Below are 18,617 nucleotides of genomic sequence, written 5' to 3' on the forward strand. Positions count from 1 at the left end.
AATTGACCTTTCAGTATTGTTTTGAAAGGAGACAGCGGTAATCTAATACCAACCTTCAGGCACATTTTGAGTTGAAAGTTCTGAGTAAAAAATAATCAATAAAAAATTCTATTTATAACAGAAGAATATATTTAAAGCTGCACTAGCACCTACAGAAACATTTTTACTAACATACCATTCCTGCTCGTCAGAGCACTGGGGGTCGCTATAGATGTTTTTTCTGGGGCTACTCTTTTAGCCCCAGCCGACTATTGTGGAGTGGGATGGATGCAAGCAAGAGAACCAATCACTGGCCGCAATCAAGAAATTGTGGGTTGTTATTGGTTCTCCCACTCACACATCCTCTCTGCCGCCATTTTAAAGTGGAATTTGAAATTCATTTGTTGGTTCTGTATGGGCCCTGCATGAGCTCCTGCTAGGGGGAAGAGCACATTAGTAATGTCTTTTATGTAGGCGGTAGTGTAACCCTCCCACACCATTGGTCATCATCTTGAGTTCTTACCATCCCCTAGGTGATCATCAATATGTAAGTGAAAAGGTATAAACCACCACCTTTACTGAAATCCACCTGGAAGTGTTCCTGGTGAACCCCTATGGCAGAAGACCTCCTCCTCCAAACAGTCCTTGGAACTAGCACATTGGGACAGTTGTCAATTTTGTCATTGGCCTTTTGAATTGTTGGCGGGAGGTTCGGGACACTTTTAATTATTAGCAACCAATCCCACTATTAAATTAAATAAAGTTAATAGCATTCCCATTTAATAAATAAACCTCTTTCACTCCCCGCAAACATATCTGGCAATAAATATATAGCATTTACATTTAATAAATATACCTATTTCCCATAATCATTGATGAAATTAAATAATTAGGGAAGGGGAGGGAGGAGGTGGTCACATATAGGAGAAGGGAGGGAGGAAAGGCTCTTACAATCAGCATGAAGATGGATGGTCCTGGAGGAGAGACCAGCCACCAAGAACCATACGTGCCCCCCCTGGATCTCCTTTTAATACTGCTCTGGGGGGGGGGGGGTCTCAGTGCCTAATGCTGCCTAATGGTAGCGCCGGACCTGGGTAGATTGGAAAACAAAATGATCCTTATGCCACCACCAGTTTGGTCATTTTCTTGGTCTGATTTCCCAGCTATAGTTACTGTTCCCAAAATAATTATTTTAATACCATCATCAAGATTATTGCTGCTTCTGTAATTTATAAAATAATGATTAGAGGGTTTCTTCTGGATAGTGTGGAGTATGGATCACTACAATACTGCTCCCAGCATGCCTTAAAACACAGCACCATAAAATGCAGTTATTTTAAACATTACGGAGGATTACACATTTAGCACAGAGTTCATCAGTTTCACACAGATAATCAGAAATGATCAACATCTAGGGGGAACATAGGGGCACCTGGTGTTTGGGAATCCAGGACAGTGACAGACGGGGGTGAAATTAAATCGGCTTAGTACTTGTAGCAACTGGTCGGTTTCCCGTTTCATCGTACTCCTGAACAATGGGGGTTCCTTGAATTGGACCCATGCATTTCTACTAGTTGTGCAGAAGAGTATATTCGTTAAAAAATAGATTTAACCATGACCATAATTCCAATTCTAAAAACTATACAGAGTCCTTAAAAAAACTTTAATCTTGGCTTTCAAATTGTAAAAATGTATCTTTACAGCATAAATTAAACAAGTATAAACAATTATTTGCCTAATACTTCTGTCTTGTGAGAACATAACACACTCCCCATGTTTGCAAAAGGGCCACTAAAATCTCTTGAATGAGTGTGTCCTTACAAACATTCTTAAGCTTAAACATTTATACCTATTGCAGTAGCAACCTTAGACCACCAAGCTTGTTTACTGAGCTATACTACCAGAGTTATATACATTCTCTACCCTCTCTCCTATACAGCGTCGGACTGGCCCAGCGGGCTACCTTACGGCCACACACCCTTTTCAAAGTGGGCGGAGCTGCCCCTGGGGACCCATTGTCCGCACTAGGCAGCCCGCTGTCTTCCCTGGCGTCACCGCTGCTTCAAATGCGATCGCAGCTCCGATCATGTGACCCGCCCCCTCCCCCTGTCAGCTGATTGCCTGGAGCATTGAGGAGCAGAGAGGCTGCTAAAATCAACTTATGGGTAAGTAGCTTCCAGCCACTTGTATGTATATGTATATATATGTGTGTGTATATGTGTGTGTGTGTATATATATATATATATATATATATATATATATATATATATATACCTATATACACACACACAAATTATTAATCATGTTTTTACAGAATAATTTTGTATTGCTATTTGTTTATAATAACAGAATTAATGATAGACAGTAGTACTGTAAAGTGATTAAAAGGAAATACATTGTTAATTAAAGTTGAACTGATGATTCACAGGCATTATTTGTTGCAACCCTGGCAAAAAAAAAATGATTAAGCACCCCCTATCGTAGGTAACCAGCACTTTTAATTGTAAATGTAAAGATTGAGAATTAAACACACTGAGAAACTGACATATAATAAACCTGTGCATTGGGCTAACAAATCTGCTGTACTAGAAGGTTCAGCGTTGAAATAAACATCTAGAAATGCAAATAGAGAATATGCAATATGTTTCACTTGTAAATTTACAAGTACCTTACACGAATCTGCACATGGAGATTTTTTTATAGTAAATAATATATATATATGAATTGGGCGGCACTATTGCAGGCATATTTTGGGGACACTATAGCGTGGCATTTGTGAATTTTTGGTAATACTGTGTGGCATAACATGGCATTACTGTGTGGGATAACATTCGGGGCACTCCTGTGTGTCATAATATTGTTTGGGGGCACTCCTCTGTGGCATAGGGGGGCTGACTATACTAAACTATAGGGAGGAGGGCTGCACAGAGAACACTATCGGGAGGGGGTGACGGGACCTTTAATTTAATGCTGAGGTGTTTCGGGTCTATAATTGAATGTGCGGCTGAGTGTGTGGAGGAGTGCTATCTATTAAATGTGAATACTATTTAATGCTTGGAATGTTAGTGGGAAATGGATGTATTAAATGTAAATGCTATTAATTTATTGCAGGCGCTGTTTGGAGGGAGGGTATCAGGTTTATTTATTAAATGGGAATACTATTTAATGTTGGAGCTGGAGGAAGGCCTATGCATTAATTGTGGGTCCTATTTATTTAATGTTGGGGCTGGTTGGAATTTTCTAAATGTACCCATTATTTTTTCCAAATAGGGCCCTCAACGTTCCAGGATCCAGACAAGCCACAACTAAAGAAACCAGCAGCCACAGGTGGTAAAAGTCACAAGAACAGGTAGGACAGTCTGTCAAATGAACTGAGTCTAGTGCAGGCTTGGCTAACCTGTGGTACTCCAGGTGTTGTGAAACCCAGCATACCCTTCCAGCAATAAGCTGCTATATATTGGCAAAGCTTGTAGTTTCACAACACCTGGAGTGCCACAGGTTAGCCAAGCCTGGTCTAGTGGGAAAATCCTGATTTTTGGTGACTGTTTCTGCCCAATCTAAGCGGCAGGTCAACACTGTGTACTCCTTATACACACACTGCATTCTTTATATACTACACTATGGTGCTAGCCTTCGTGGACTGACCACTCCCCCTCTAGTTTCTGGTCCCGTCTCTATGATGGCTGACCACACCCCCTCTGGTGGGCCTCTAGTGTTGCAGTCCCCCGGTTGGCCCTTCATGCCCCAGTCCGACACTGCTCCTATACCTACTTCATCACTTCTTTTCCTACCTGAAGACCTTATGAACCACAAGGACAACAGGTATACACTACAAGGAGAATTGATACACCCATCATCTACAGAGGTCCTCCAGCATATCAGACCAACACTACAAAAATTGAAACACCCAACATTACTCTCACCTATACCCTGTACACACCAAACCTAGGTGGTTTGCTTCATATAGGTAAGTCCCTTCCTACTATCATAATTTTTCTCACCGTATAGCGGTCCACCAACACAGTATCCCACTCTGCGCCACACAATCCATTTGCACAACTATGTAACATGACCCAGAAACTCCTACTCATATGTCTGCAGCACCATCAAAACACCACAACAAAAACAAACGCAAATAGTCCTAAACACTCTTCTAAGCATAAATTTATGGTTTAAGAGCCTAGAGAAGCTCTTCTGAATGCACAGCTCCAGATTCAAAAGAGTAATTAGAACATATCCATCTTGACCATATCAGATTATACTTAGATATGCAGAGTTATGGTTAACAAACGCTAACCATTTATTAAAACAAGGGTCTTTAGCAAAAGAGAGTAAGTTAATCACATATTGCCAAGTCCATTTATCCACATTTATTTTTAAATAGAGTCCGAATATAGCAATCCTAGGAGAATATCACAAGGATGAAACAAAAGTCTTATTCATAGTGTAAAACGTGTCATGCCAATATTTATTCACATCTGGGCATTCCTAAAGTATTTGCTAGAAAGTACCTGGTCCCTTACCACACATATTGCTATATTAATTAGTGCAATCTCCAAATTTCAATAGCCTTATTTGCCAACTTTTAAAACCTCTGCTCTGGGAGATCCTGCATAGAGGTCATGTGACAGGGGGTAGGAGGGGGCATGATGATGCTATGGCGTCACCGTAGCCCCGCCCCAGCTAAGAAATGCTAAAATTCACGGCATTTCAAAGCAGGGGGCGGGGTTTTGTTAAAGTGAAAATGCATCATTGAGCCCCGCCCCGACACATCCAGGAGAATGCCTGCTCTCCTGGGAGTCTGGGGAGGACTCCCCGAATTCGGGAGCCTCCCAGAAATTTTGGGAGAGTAGGCAAGTATGCCTTATGGGTGTTAAGTAAACCCGTTGCAAAATATATACCTGGATTTGTTGAAATCTGGTAGATAATGTAGGGTCACTTTTTCAAAGAGAAAACTCCCAGTGAACTTGATGAAGTTATCTCCCTGATGTTACAGGATGTTTGGAGACTCCAGTAACACTGCGATCCTAAAAGAAGTTAATTCTGAGGTTAGCAGTGTGAATGTAATCTCTGATCTGAAAAACACAATGTGCCTTTATCTTTGAGAATACTTTACTGTTTGAAATATATTGTTATTTGAATATAGCAACAAATCATGTGTTTTATGCTTGTGTTATTGTAAAATAGCCAATTTGCTTTGCAAATAGTAGTCTAAGGTGGTATCTGTGTAGTGGGTCACAGTGGGGTCCCTGACTACGCCTTTTGTCTTTTTTTTTTTTTAAATGTTTCGGGTCAGAACTACATGTAACCCGTCACCGTGTGTGAAATTACTGCATTGAGTAGGTCATGCGCCTCCTCATCTGTGCTTTCTTCTCTCCCCTGGCTAAGTTTTGGGGGTGTGCAAAAGGTCCCAGTAAATGCAGCTTTTACATCATTGTCTGTTAAGTGTGCACACAGTTGTTGTTGAGTGTTGGTGTTGGTGCAGTGAAATATTTGGCGCAGCACGTTGGGCCCCAGACCATCACTATATTGCAAAATAGAAGCTCTTTATTTACACTCCTTCTTCACTCCAGCACAGTACTTGGGTTGCAGTTAATAAAGCAAATATTTACAACGCCTGCCTCCTCTAGCACAGTTCTTAGAGGGTTAACATGGTTATGATAATAGTACAGTCACATTTAAATGTTTTTTTTTTCTAGTGCACATTCATCTCTCAGCAGAATTCACTCACCCATCCTCAGTGGGGGCAATATCTCATTTAATTGGGTGTGGTGCACTCTCAGCGGCAAATGACCCCTCATCTGTGGGGGGGGGGGGGATATGACTCACTTGGCTCTGGCACTGTCTCTGGTGCACTCTCAGCCGCAACTCACCCCTCCTCTGTGGGGGTGATATCACTCACTTGGACCTGTACTGGGGATCTCTTTCTCCTCAAAAGAATCATATAAATCACTTTATTTCTTTAATCTCTCTTATTACTTCTCCTTAGTCACTATTACCTCACTTCTTCCAATCTCTTTCTGAATCAGTATATTACCTCTTTACTGATCTCTCCCCTCTATCATACAGTTATATTCTGAGGTAATTCAGTATATCTCCCCCTTATTGACCTCCTTTCTCTATCATGTAGTTATATTATATTATTATATGTGATCATTTCTCATTCAAATCTTTCCCATTAGACTTCTCTGACAGTTTCAATTTTACCTGTCTCTAACTGACTCCTGGGGGTTAATATTTTCAAGCTGCGATTTGAGATTTTCTGCGATTTTCTCTGGCGTGTTTAAATTCGCCGATGTATTAAAGTGCGTGTTGATAGAAAATCACCAGTAAAGTGATTTTTTTCAAAACCGCCATACCCAAAATCGCTACAAATCACAGTCCGGACATTTTGCCAATCTAGCAATACAAGTCGCCATATGTATGAAGCTGTGATTTTGCAAACTCGCCCGAGATTGCAGTGAAAATTGCCAGATTCAACACTGTTCTTTGGATAGACGAGATAAGCAAACACGTCAACTTTCCAGTGCTGCCCAATGTTAACATAGCAGGAGGCACACTACCAGTTTTAATTATGAAGGTAATCATGATTTATTGCTTAGAGAGGCAAAAATTATTATTAATTTTCTTAAGGGGGCCAAATTATTTTACGAATAAATTAGTGGGACAAATTTCATTAATGATTATATGTAAGAGAAATTGTATTATATTATAGTGGCTTACTATTTCATTACCAGTGGGGCAATCATATTTTTCTGATGTGGCAATACTTAATATTTCCAGATGGGGACACCATTTAAAGTACATAGTTGAGGCACACAAGTGGCAGCATGCACTTGTGCTTATGTGCATGCTGGCCACTCTGGATATTCTGCTTGGAGCTACCTCTTTTGGGCTCCCAGAACAGTGGTACATTGACAACCGAGGCCCCAGAACAGTGGCACATTGACAACCGAGGTCCCAGAACAGTGGCACATTGACACAGAAGGGCCATGCAAAAAAGGAAGACTGAGTACCACAATTATGCAGCTTCATCAGCATTAATACATATTGTGTAATGTATTGTATTACAGTCATGGGCAAAAACATTGTCACCCTTGCACTTCTTTTTCAAATAACTCACAATTTCCTCTAAACAAAATGTGAAATCAGCAACAGTATTTGGTCTCCACAATCCTTCTCTGTTGATATACAGAACCATTGTATTTTATTCTGAATTTAATAATAATATACCCATTGTCAGAAAATGAAAAGAAATGACAATGACAAAATGAATGACACCCTAGACTTAATATTTGGCAGCACTGCCTTCAGTTAAATAACTGCAATCATCCCCTGATTTTTGCACTCATCATCATCATCATCATCATCACCATCATCATGCCCCTGGCAGCAAGATTAACTACACACTAATGCAATTATTATGCAAATCACACGATAAACGACCGTTTGGTCAGATATTGCAATTGTATGTACACTCCCACGATCATGTTTTATCATACCAAAGCACAAAGCACATGTCGATTTGTTTTTATAAACTTACTAAAAATCACGATCCACAATGGAACAATGTCTGACAAATGTGGTAGTGTGTACGCACTCATGACCAGCAGTGTAGGCAGATTATATCTGTAGAGTGTATGGAGCCATGATCTTTTCAGCAGATTGTCATGAGAGATGAAGATCACAGATATGAAGGTAAATCATGTAGGAGTGTATGCATGAATCGGCATGCTCAACAGGACTTTCAGTCCTTGGTAAAATCGTTACATAAATCGCATCTGAGGTAGATTGCTTTAGTGTGTACCCAGTTTAATGACACTCTCTACAAAGAGAATGTCCTCCTATCATAAGACCCATTAAATTGGATCTGTTCAGATGGCAGAAGTTGTTTATCTCCCGGCTGGGTAGAACTGTGGCTTTAAAATGTATATCCTGCCAAGGCTACTTTAGCTCTTCTAGACCCTGCCCACCCAGGTACCTAGAAACATTTTGACCCAACTGTATAAATGGTTCATACAATTTGTTTGGAAAGACAAGCCCCCGAGAACCAGCTTTATAAATTTGAGAGACACCAACTCTAATGGTGGTAGAAGTTTTACAGACATAAGCCTTTATTACCTGGCTTTCCACTTGAGCCAGAGAGTTGCTTACTTTGCAACTACTCTTGCTCCCAGATGGATAGTTTGGGAGACTGACTCCTGTAAGGTTGTCTCTTAAGCCACAATTGTGACTGTCTCACCCAGAGAAAGGCTCATGCTAGTGCTCTCACATTTAAATAGTTTGCTTCTCCTGCCAAATATGGGATCACTGTAAAATCCCCTTTTATGCTACCTTGGCCCATTCTCCCCTAACCCCACTATGGGACTATTTAAAATTTGATCTCATCTGTCAGACCATTCTCTCAGAAGGAATTTGGCTTATTCAGTTGTGTTTTGGCAAACTCCAGTCGGGTTTTCTTTGGCGGCCCATGTCCAGTGATGTTCGCTGCAGTGTCGTGTGCCTTTCTAATAACTTTTATGTATGGTGCAATGAGAACATCAAGGTTTCCGGAGATTGATTTGTAGCCTTGATATTTTTATATTGTCCATACTTGGGTATAATCATTTGTCTGACCTCCTCAGACAGTTCTCTGGCTTTCTTTTTTTTCTCTATGTTCATTGTAGTACACACATTGATACAAAACAGAAGAATGGGTCTGTGAAGGAGCTCCTATATGGGCAGAGCTTGAGCCACACATAATGGCCACTAGCATTCCACTGCTGTTTACATGCACCGAACTTATGCACAGATTAAGATATGAACTGGCTGAAAGTCAGAACATTTCAAACAAAGAAATTGTCTCTCACATGTAGCATTTGGTAGAGAGCATTGCAAACAAATGCATGTGCTCAACTGGTCAGGAATTAAGTTCAGTGTCCAGTTGTGTGGGTGTAGTAAAGCTCACAACCCCCACCTGAAGCAATGCATTCTGGGTAAAGCTTTATAAGCTTTAACTCAGTCTGAAAACTGTCTCTTTGCTACATACACCTCTCCACTGGACATCACACTGCAACATTCCCCCCTCCGCAGGCAGGCTATTGTTTTCCAGGCCTGTATTATCCCTTAGGTCTGACCACATGTTACACACACATGCACCATGCTACCTTTCTATCTCACTCTCTCATTCATATCTTTCTCTCATTTAATATTTATCTCCTGCTTAAACACATTTCTCTTTACACATTTAAAACATACTTGCCAACTCTCCCGGAATGTCCAGGAGGCTCCCGCATTTCGGACTCCCAGGAGAGTATGGCAATCGCCTGCATCTGCCCACTTCCTAATGAAGTGGGCAGAATTAGGTCCAAAACGCCGCTGTAAAATGACACATTTTGCGTCATTACATCACGGAGGTGGGGCTAAAATGAAGCGATTTTTGGAGCCCCGCCCCCTGCACGCTCACCTTCCCTCGGCAGCTTCCGAATCATACTTGCCATAAGTTGGCAAGTATGATTGAAAAACACACAAACATACTTGCTTAAACACATTCTCTTCAGAAATGCTTTTCTCTTCCTCTTATTACATTCATACACACGTGACACAAAGAGCAATGACTGATAAACACCCATATACACTTTCTTTCTTAGAATATATACACTAGTACACACACACACATATATATATATATATATATATATATATATATATATATATATATATCTATATCTATCACAAACAGCTCAAATAACAGTAGTTTTTCAGTACAAGTGACATAAATGAATTATGAAACAACCATCAAACCACATTCTAAAAATACAAAGGAAATAATAGATGTTCATTTTTGTTGTCTTTTTCTTTTTAGGCAAACAAATTGCATTTTATAACTCAGTTACTTTCAGAAATACCATCATTGTGACATATATTACTTGATTCCTATAGTGGTGTAGAGAAGAAAATTATTCAAGGAAGTAATTGGCATATTTTCTTCACTGTAAGATTGTACCTGTTTAATTGAAGCCCTAAGCTGAGGGCAATTAAAATTTTGTGCTATATTTCATCAGCACGGACATTAAGGGGTTAAACAATTGGTGGCAGCCAGCCTATCACCCCTGGGGGAGTGGTTTTCCAGGAGGGCATAAATTACCTGGGAGCTGGGGGCTGGCTCTCTCTTTGTCCTGGATGTCAGATACCTCCCTCCCGCCCGGCATAAGCTGGTTATACTAAATTTAAGTCCTTGTCTTAGCACAAGGCGCAGTGGGTAGGAGAGCAATGCAGTCAGCGACTAATCGAAGGTACTACCGTTTAATTGTCCGCATGTCACTGCCCCTTTTGCAGTAACCTGACTCTTGGCCTCTGGGGCGGAGGAAATCCGGTCGTATGCGACAATGTGAGTCCAGAAGGGGGCAGTCACGATGACGCCAAGTTTAGTACCGACCAATCGTAAAGACTTGGGATCCGTAAAGTCTTGGGACAGCAGTATTGTTTCACCTTACGCTGTATTGGTTTAAAGTTTAGTCCTTAGCTGACTGCTCCGCTCTCGTCGCCATTCAGAGTTTTAAAATAAAATTCTTCCACAAAATAAAAACGCCCCTTTTTTGCCAAACTATATCTGGTGTCCGTGTCGTTATTTTAGATAAAAAGGTATTGAGTGTTTAATCATTAAGGTGTAAGTGCAAGGATAAAAGGTATTAGCACTGAACATTTTAATAGATTTGTGCATCACATGTGATTCACATCCAGTAAAATATAACAGCTACTATTTACAAGAAGTCAGAAGTCCCAGCTACTTGGGTAGAACTACCAGTTTCTCAGACTCCCCCTCTGAGGCGGGTTTACAGCAACATTATCTGAACTACTTTCAGTTTTGAGCTTCGTCAGTAAACTTTTTCTCTGACAACGACAAACATGAAAATCCTGCCGGTTTCGTGGTTTCTGGTGAGTTTACTGTTGAATACATTGTATATAATGTATGGTTATTGTTGGACTACAGAACCAGTACGTTACTTTCTAAGAAGATTTAAGGGAACAAACTGTATTTTGAATAAAAAACTTATAATACAGAAGAGAGCAGACAGGAAAGTGTCACTGTAGCTGTCACTGGAAGCATTTCCAGTTTCTATACCTCTGTAACGTTTTATCTGAAATAATAATAATCAGTCTTTTTTTGTCTGGGCGAAGTCTAGAACATAAACTTATATACTTGTGTTCCTATAAGTAAAATGCACTGTCATGTCTCTCTTTATGGTTAGTTTGCCTGTATAAAGTTAGTTGTGCTCTGTAATCAGTTCATAAAATGAGAAACTACTTAAGATTGTTAATTGAAATACCAAACTGCGGCAGCTAAAATGGATGGTGACTGTCAGCTGCGTAATCCAAGAGGTTCTGCAGCAACCCAAGTGTTTACTATTCATGTACTGGCTTCAGTTGTCATTACATATTGTTGTTTCAGCAAAGCTCTAACATGCCCCTGCATTGCTATAGTATAATGACTATATTTTATTAGTACATTAATTGTCTTTGCTGTATTTTTATAATATTAATGTGATTGTGATCTCTATATAATGTATTGGCAGAGGTAAAATAGTGTAGGGTAAAATGTAGTCTGAAAATTACAAAGCAAATTGGTTTGTAAATTGTTCTGACTATGATCTGAGTTTTCTCTACCCAGATAATTGGGTATATTTACTAAACTGCGGGTTTGAAAAAGTGGAGATGTTGCCTATAGCAACCAATCAGATACTGGCTGTCATTTTGTAGAATGCACTAAATAAATGACAGCTAGAATCTGATTGGTTGCTATAGGCAACATCTCCACTTTTTCAAACCCGCAGTTTAGTAAATGTAGCCCAATGTCTTTATTCAGGCTTTACAAAACATACAAAGCAAGTTAGCTGTAGCTGTATTCATTTATTTGATGTTAAGATTAAGAGATACTGAAGTTCTGTGTTGAAGTCTCATTAACCCTTGTTACTATAGTGAGTGGCCCTTTTTCTTTTTTAAAGTACTATATTAAACTACTGTATTTCTTTATGATTTGTCTCATAGAAATTGTCAAATTCCAGGTTCAATAAGGATGATATTATGGTTGTGAAATTAATTTGGTGAAGGTGACAATTCACTTGTTGCATAGTGCAGGCAGCCATTTTTGGGTTATGCCAATAATCATGAGAATATGGCCCAACAGTTTACTAGGGAATGACATCACTGAGGCAGCAGTCACAGGCTTTAATATTCCTTACTAACATTATGGGGAAAAATCATTCACTGGCTGGCTGTGGTTTGCCCAGGAATGGTCCGCGGCTAAGCAACAGCACAGATTATTCCTTGCAACCCATAATGGTGCGCAGGAAAATCTGCGATGTTGGGGTACGTGGGAATATGTGCAGCCGAACATCGTGGTGATGCCGGGGGGTGGGGCGGGACATCACTTTTAATTGAATCGGCCCTTACAAGTTGCAGTATCTAATAGGGTTATAGCTGCAGAAAGTATTAATATACTGTTTGAAATGCTGTCTGAATAGTGAAATTTGACACGTTGGGTCATATCAGGCTATGGATATCTACTTTTTGCTTTTAAAAATAGTGATTTTCAGTTTAACAAGATTTTTTTATTTAAAATAAGGAATTAATTTATAAAAGGAATTAAATACAATTAATATTATCATTTTGACTATTGATTTGCATTATTTAATGATCATTTTGTTACTTTAGTTTGATTTTATTTATTTCTTTAACATAGATTATCCCAAAATAAAAACGCATTGGTAATTAAAGTTGATATCAAAGCATGCGTTTAGATTAATGAGCACTAAAAACTGAAAGCTGTCTTTGCAATGGGGGAGGTGGGTAGATGTTTCACTGCTCTATGGGGCCTGGGTATTTTAGGGTGTCCTGAAGTGATACAAACGTCCCTTATGCTGACTGTCACGTTGCTAATAATTTGTTGCTGTCTGACAGAGATCCATACAGTGGCCAGGCGGGGTGTTATATCATCCAGTTATTAATTACTTTTATTTTCTTCATTCATTACTGTACACCTATGGTGTAGAACAGTGATGGGAAAGAGGCGGCCCTGGGGCCACATGCGGCCCTCTGACCTTTCACCTTCGGCCCGCAGTTTCTTCCTGTATTATTGTCAGATATGTTTGTTGCAGCTTATAACAATTGTTTAAATTGTTTGCTGCTATGTTATTACAGACAAGTTAACCCGTGCATGATACTCATGCATTCTAGTCAAATCAAGCTACTTAAGGTCTTAAAAAGGTTGTCATGCATTTGGGCCTAGCCCAGGCCTCCTTAGGGGAAGAGCGTTACTTCCTGACGCAAGTACCCTTTTTAATGTGTGTTCATGAGGTAAAATTACCTCACGAAAATGAGTTTGACCCCTCAACTCGTAAATTTAGCCTTTACTACCCCTCCCACGGGGGGAAGGGGGGATGATGGAAGTTAACTGACATCACTATTCTAATTTTTTTGTCAAATATCGTCAGTATACCAAATTTCAGGTCAATTGGATGAGACCTTTCTGAGAAAATAGTTTTTATCCACACACACACATACACACACACACACACACACACACACACACACACTAACACATGCCGCTCGGCGTTTACTTTTATATATTAGATAATGCTAAGAATTTAGTAGGTCAGTGTAGTATATAACTCCGCCCAGCAGGTGGCGCTGCAGCTTGTTTTGTTTTTTTTACACGCGCCGCTAGGCTTATAAATATTAGATAATTGTGTATTTAATTAAATTTGTTGTCTTAACTTATTACTGAGATTAAGGGTAATGTGCAGACCTTTTGAGAGCTTCTTATGCTTTCCATGAAGTGCATCAAGTTGCCTTTCGCTGGTGTAGAGTAAGGTTGGCTTTCACCAGATTATCGGGCCAATTACACGATAAATGACCGTTTGGCCCGATATCGCATTAATGCGCATGCTCCAACGATGAACGATTATCGTTTCAAGGCACATTGTATTGTTTGATTTGATTTTATAAACGGACTAAGCATCTCATTCAGTGATGGAACGATATTGTTCCAATTCAGCAGTGTGTATACACTCACGACAGGCAGTGTAGGCAGATCTCCATAGAGTTTACAGAGTCAGGATCTTTTCAGCCAATGGTTATGACAGATGAGCACAGACTGAGGGTAAAACATGTATAGTGTGTACACATGAATCTGCATGCTGATCAGGACTTTCAGTGGTTGGTAAACTCGTTAACGATATCGCATTGAGAAAATTTCTATTTCTGTAGTGTGTACCCAGCAAGGCCAGAAGTAAACAAAAGTAATCACCTGGGGATATATTCACTGGAGGTCTACCTAACCCAGTTGTTCCCAAACTGTGCGCCTAGGCTCCCTGGGGTGCCTTGGAGATCTCACAGGGGTGCCTCGGCCAGGGCCAGTGGTAAGCAAGGCGGGGGACTACTTGGTAATTATTTTGGCTTAGGGGTGCCTTGAAAAAATGATGGAGACACTAAGGGCTAGATTTACTAAGCTGCGGGTTTGAAAAAGTGGGGATGTTGCCTATAGCAACCAATCAGATTCTAGCTTTCATTTATTTAGTACTTTCTACAAAATGACAGCTAGAATCTGATTGGTTGCTATAGGCAACATCCACACTTTTTCAAACCCGCAGCTTAGTAAATCTAGCCCTAAGGGTGTCTTAAACTGAAAAAGTTTGGAATACACTGGCCTAACCCCTTCCTCTCAGTGTTCTTTTAAGCAGTAATTTGCTTAGCTGTATTGTTGTGAAGGGGCAGCTGGCAGCAGGGAATTGCAGCATTGCTTAAGTGCGTAGCCTGCTCTCCTCCACCACAGAATCCAGACTGTCCGGGATAGAAGTGAGAACTGTCAAGGAATTGATAAGCGCTCGTACATATTTACTATATGTATTAGCCCTAACTTGGATTGGCCTTTAGCTTAGCCTCTGTCAGATACTGGAAATGAAAAACCTGATGTTACTAATGAAATGGACCAAATCTATATTGTCCACCTAGAGATGAGCGAAGTTGCTTCAGAATTTAGTGCAAATCCTGTCACTGCAGATCAGGCGGGATGTATGGATTTGATTCTTTAAATATAAAACTGACTTGTACTGCAACTGAAGCTTGATATAAATGCTGTGATATTTGTTATGAACTGTCTTGGGTGGTAATAAATAATACATTATCACCCCCAACTGTAATATATCAGGATATTAAAAGTCATCAAGGAGTGTGACCACTTAAAGGTACAAGGCCACAGGTCTTGTTTAGATCATGGAAATTCACACTGTCTTCTAATTTCTGCAATAGTTGGTGTGTTATTCTTTATAGTATATAAGTTTCCAGATGAATGCTGAAGTGGTTACATCAGAGCCATTGTTTATACAGATATTATTTACAGAAGTTTTTATGTATATTAGTTTCACTTGTGTGTTAGCTTAATTTAGACTAGAGATTGTTATTGTAGGAAACTTAATGTTATCTTTGCCTCATGGTGTGTGTGGGGGAGGGGCATGGTTTGTAATGGCGGCCATGCACATGAAAAGCCCTCCTCGGTGTCACAATGCTGCATGCGCTCTTCACAGACAGCTGTGCAACCCCAGTGTTCTGACTAGGACTAGTAATCGAATGACAGGATTACAGTATAGCAAGTTTAAATGATAAGTGTATTTTTACTTAACATCAACTCTCCTCATAACTGGCAAAAATGTGGAGATCGAAACCAAGAATCCCCCATTTTGGGAGAACTCATTGGGGCCATCAGATCTATGTTTTATGCAACTGTGGTCGATGGGGGGGGGTCAATGGAGGATAATCCATTGACACCAATGGTTTGACTTGCGAGGAGCAGAACTTATGGACGGGGAAAGTGACTGCAGGGACCAACAGCTTCCTAGGCTCCACGCGCAGCACCCGCTTTTGCCGGTACTTTGGGGGGTATTCAATTGTGCACAATGTGCCGCTGAATACCGCTTCGGGGTATTACTGCGCACATTTCCAGGTACAATGGTACCTCACCAGTGACATATTTTAGACTACATAGTAAAGTGCTACGGGATTTGCTGTTGCTATATATATAAATATTGATGATGATGACTCAATGCCTTAAATAGTATATGCTTTAAAATGCTATTATTTTGGAGAAAAGCAAAATTACTCCCATGTGTGACAGAGGTTTCTTTCACTAGTATGAAATATTAAAATATTAAATCATGTTTCATACTAGTTTTTCCCCTGTTCTGTTGGGGCTAATGGATAATAGTTAATTCTGCCTTGGCTAAAGTAAAATAAATGGTATTTTTACTTTAAGAATTATCTAAAAGGATCTTTCACTGCAATAGCTATTATTCACCTACTGAACACTGACATGAGACATAGAGGCATGTCCAGACACTACACCTCCCAGTCTTGTCCCTAGGCACTAGGTTCTGCACCTCGAGCACACTGTGTAACAGGTAGTAAGTACTATGATATGTATGGACAGCAGGAAATAAAAAATTTCCCAACATAGTTCATAGCAAACAAAAAAGGAGTTTGGACATTAGGATTTTTAGCTGCTAGTGTCAAGCATTAGTCATCCACACAGTCTATACCTTAACACATAAAGGGTGGATAAGATCTACACAGTTCAATAGCATTGTAGCACTCTTTTTGGTTCTACTGAGGGGATACTCAGCACCATAGACACATATTATGCTCCCTGCCAGACCATATGCTGACTGGGGAAGAGCTTCTAAAACCCTGTGTCTGGATCCAGATTTAGGGGCCTATTTACTAATACATGGCTATAAGGTTGGTTTTCTATTGGCGCTCATCTCTGCAATAAAAAAACACTCATTACCATGATTTATTAATAAAATCTCACAGAGGCAGCTAAACGATACTCAGCTGTCTCAGCAATACTGGCCCGAAGCGGTAAGAGTTAACCTACCACTTTTCCGGGTCAGTCTGAGGGGGAAGTGCTCATGCGTAACACAGCTGGTTCATGCATGCGCATTGGAACTGAAAGCCCTACCTTGGGCTTTCAGTTCCCCTTCTTTGCAAAAAAATTAAATTAATAAAAATATTTAAAAATAGTAGAATATAAAAAAAATAATAAAAATATTTTAAGAATATTCCCAATGGAAAAATGCTTTATTTAAAAAATAAATGACTTTCTTTTGCATCCTTAATCCTTATTCAATAGGCTTCCCCATGCTTTGCATGAGACCTTAGGGTTCCCTCTGGTGAAAGTAGAATTCTCACCGCTGGTGACCTATGTGTATAGGACGAAGCGAAAACACACATGATAGGGCTTTTTACTCCAAAATAAATAGAGCCCATAGAGAGCACAAATTAATAGAGATGTTGGCATTCAAATTATGTATTATGTATTGATTTTCTTCAGATTGTTACTGGGCATAGCGGTTGTTTTGTGACCACACACGCAACCATATTAAGCCAATTGCCCATTATATGCTGCAATATCGTAGTGTGTATGAGCTTCATAAACCCACAATGGTTTTGTTTACATTTATGTGCTGAGTACATAATACACTACATTGTGTGTGATCATGGTGCTAAAAAGTAAATAATGTATTTTTGAAATTCATGTTAGTGGCTGTGTAACTAGTAGATGCAAGGGAATTCCCCATTACATATTTGTAAATTGCAATGTACAATACATTCTAAAATATCTGACAACAGGGAAATAGTAACAGTTGATTTGTGACACTTGGCTCTGCATATTAAGCTTTCTACTGTGCATTGCTAGACTATTAACAATGAAATTTAAAGTATTATTCTATAATGTCAATTAGTTACTCTCCATTAGGAGCATTTGATTTAGGGCTATAATTACAATATAGATCAATATACAAAGCTACCAGTATAGTATATGTGCTTCTAAGTAACACAGCTCTGATGTCCACACTGTCTGCTGTTACAATTAAAACTAGAGGAAGAAGTTACTTAGCCAGAAACGTTTGTGGTCCAAATGCTGCAGAATTTCCATAGTACTGTTACTGGGATATCTTCAGATAAGAATTGGAGTTTCCCTTCTAGTTATAATGTTGTTACAGGAAACAAAAAAGCGAAAAAAACACCACCAGTTGTTAGTCTCAGATCTTTCTTCCTCCACTCTACATCTGAGAAACGCTTGTCTTTTAAACATGAAGAGATGGAAGGGCGTCATTTCAGATGTGTTTCTTGCTATGTGAAGGGGAAAACGGCCTTTATCACTCTGTAGTATAACTTTATATTTGCAAATGCTCTTGGCTGATGGAGATCCGGTCTCAGCCTATACCTTCATGGCATCTGCTTGTACCTTCCAGCTGTACTTTGGTGGAGCAGCACATTTATAGGAGCAATTTGCCTTTTGTAAAACAAAGCATGTGATAAAGATAGTCTCAATGTCCCATCATTTAAATGAGACTAAACCATAAAAGAGGCTAACTCAGCAGTCAGTATTTTGGCAGACAATTGGAAATGTTTAATGAAGGGTGGTTCTAAAGTGGTAGGAGGAATTTTCATTCCATGTCTACACATTTGCACAGTGCACCCCTTTAGATTTGTGCAACTTATTTACATTTCTAGGCTACAGAGCTGTCTCTTCTGAATACCATACAAGGTGCAAAGTAAAAGGCTTTTAGAGGCTTAGCGCTTGATGCAATTTATGCCTC

The 18,617-nt window shown here is 39.7% G+C and overlaps 1 protein-coding gene across 2 annotated transcripts in view; it reads left to right on the top strand.

Annotated features, from left to right (window-relative positions):
- Positions 1–10,817: 10,817 nt before the first annotated feature.
- Positions 10,818–18,617, top strand: part of FAS (Fas cell surface death receptor) — a 48,477-nt gene continuing 40,677 nt past the window's right edge. For both annotated transcript variants that reach the window (XM_075216406.1, XM_075216407.1), the window contains exon 1: positions 10,818–10,896. In XM_075216406.1, the coding sequence (XP_075072507.1) occupies positions 10,867–10,896 (30 nt within the window). In that variant the 5' untranslated portion in view covers positions 10,818–10,866. The remainder of the gene's footprint in view (positions 10,897–18,617) is intronic.

The sequence above is a fragment of the Mixophyes fleayi genome, chromosome 6 (assembly GCF_038048845.1).
Source record: "Mixophyes fleayi isolate aMixFle1 chromosome 6, aMixFle1.hap1, whole genome shotgun sequence".
Lineage (NCBI taxonomy): Eukaryota > Metazoa > Chordata > Amphibia > Anura > Limnodynastidae > Mixophyes > Mixophyes fleayi.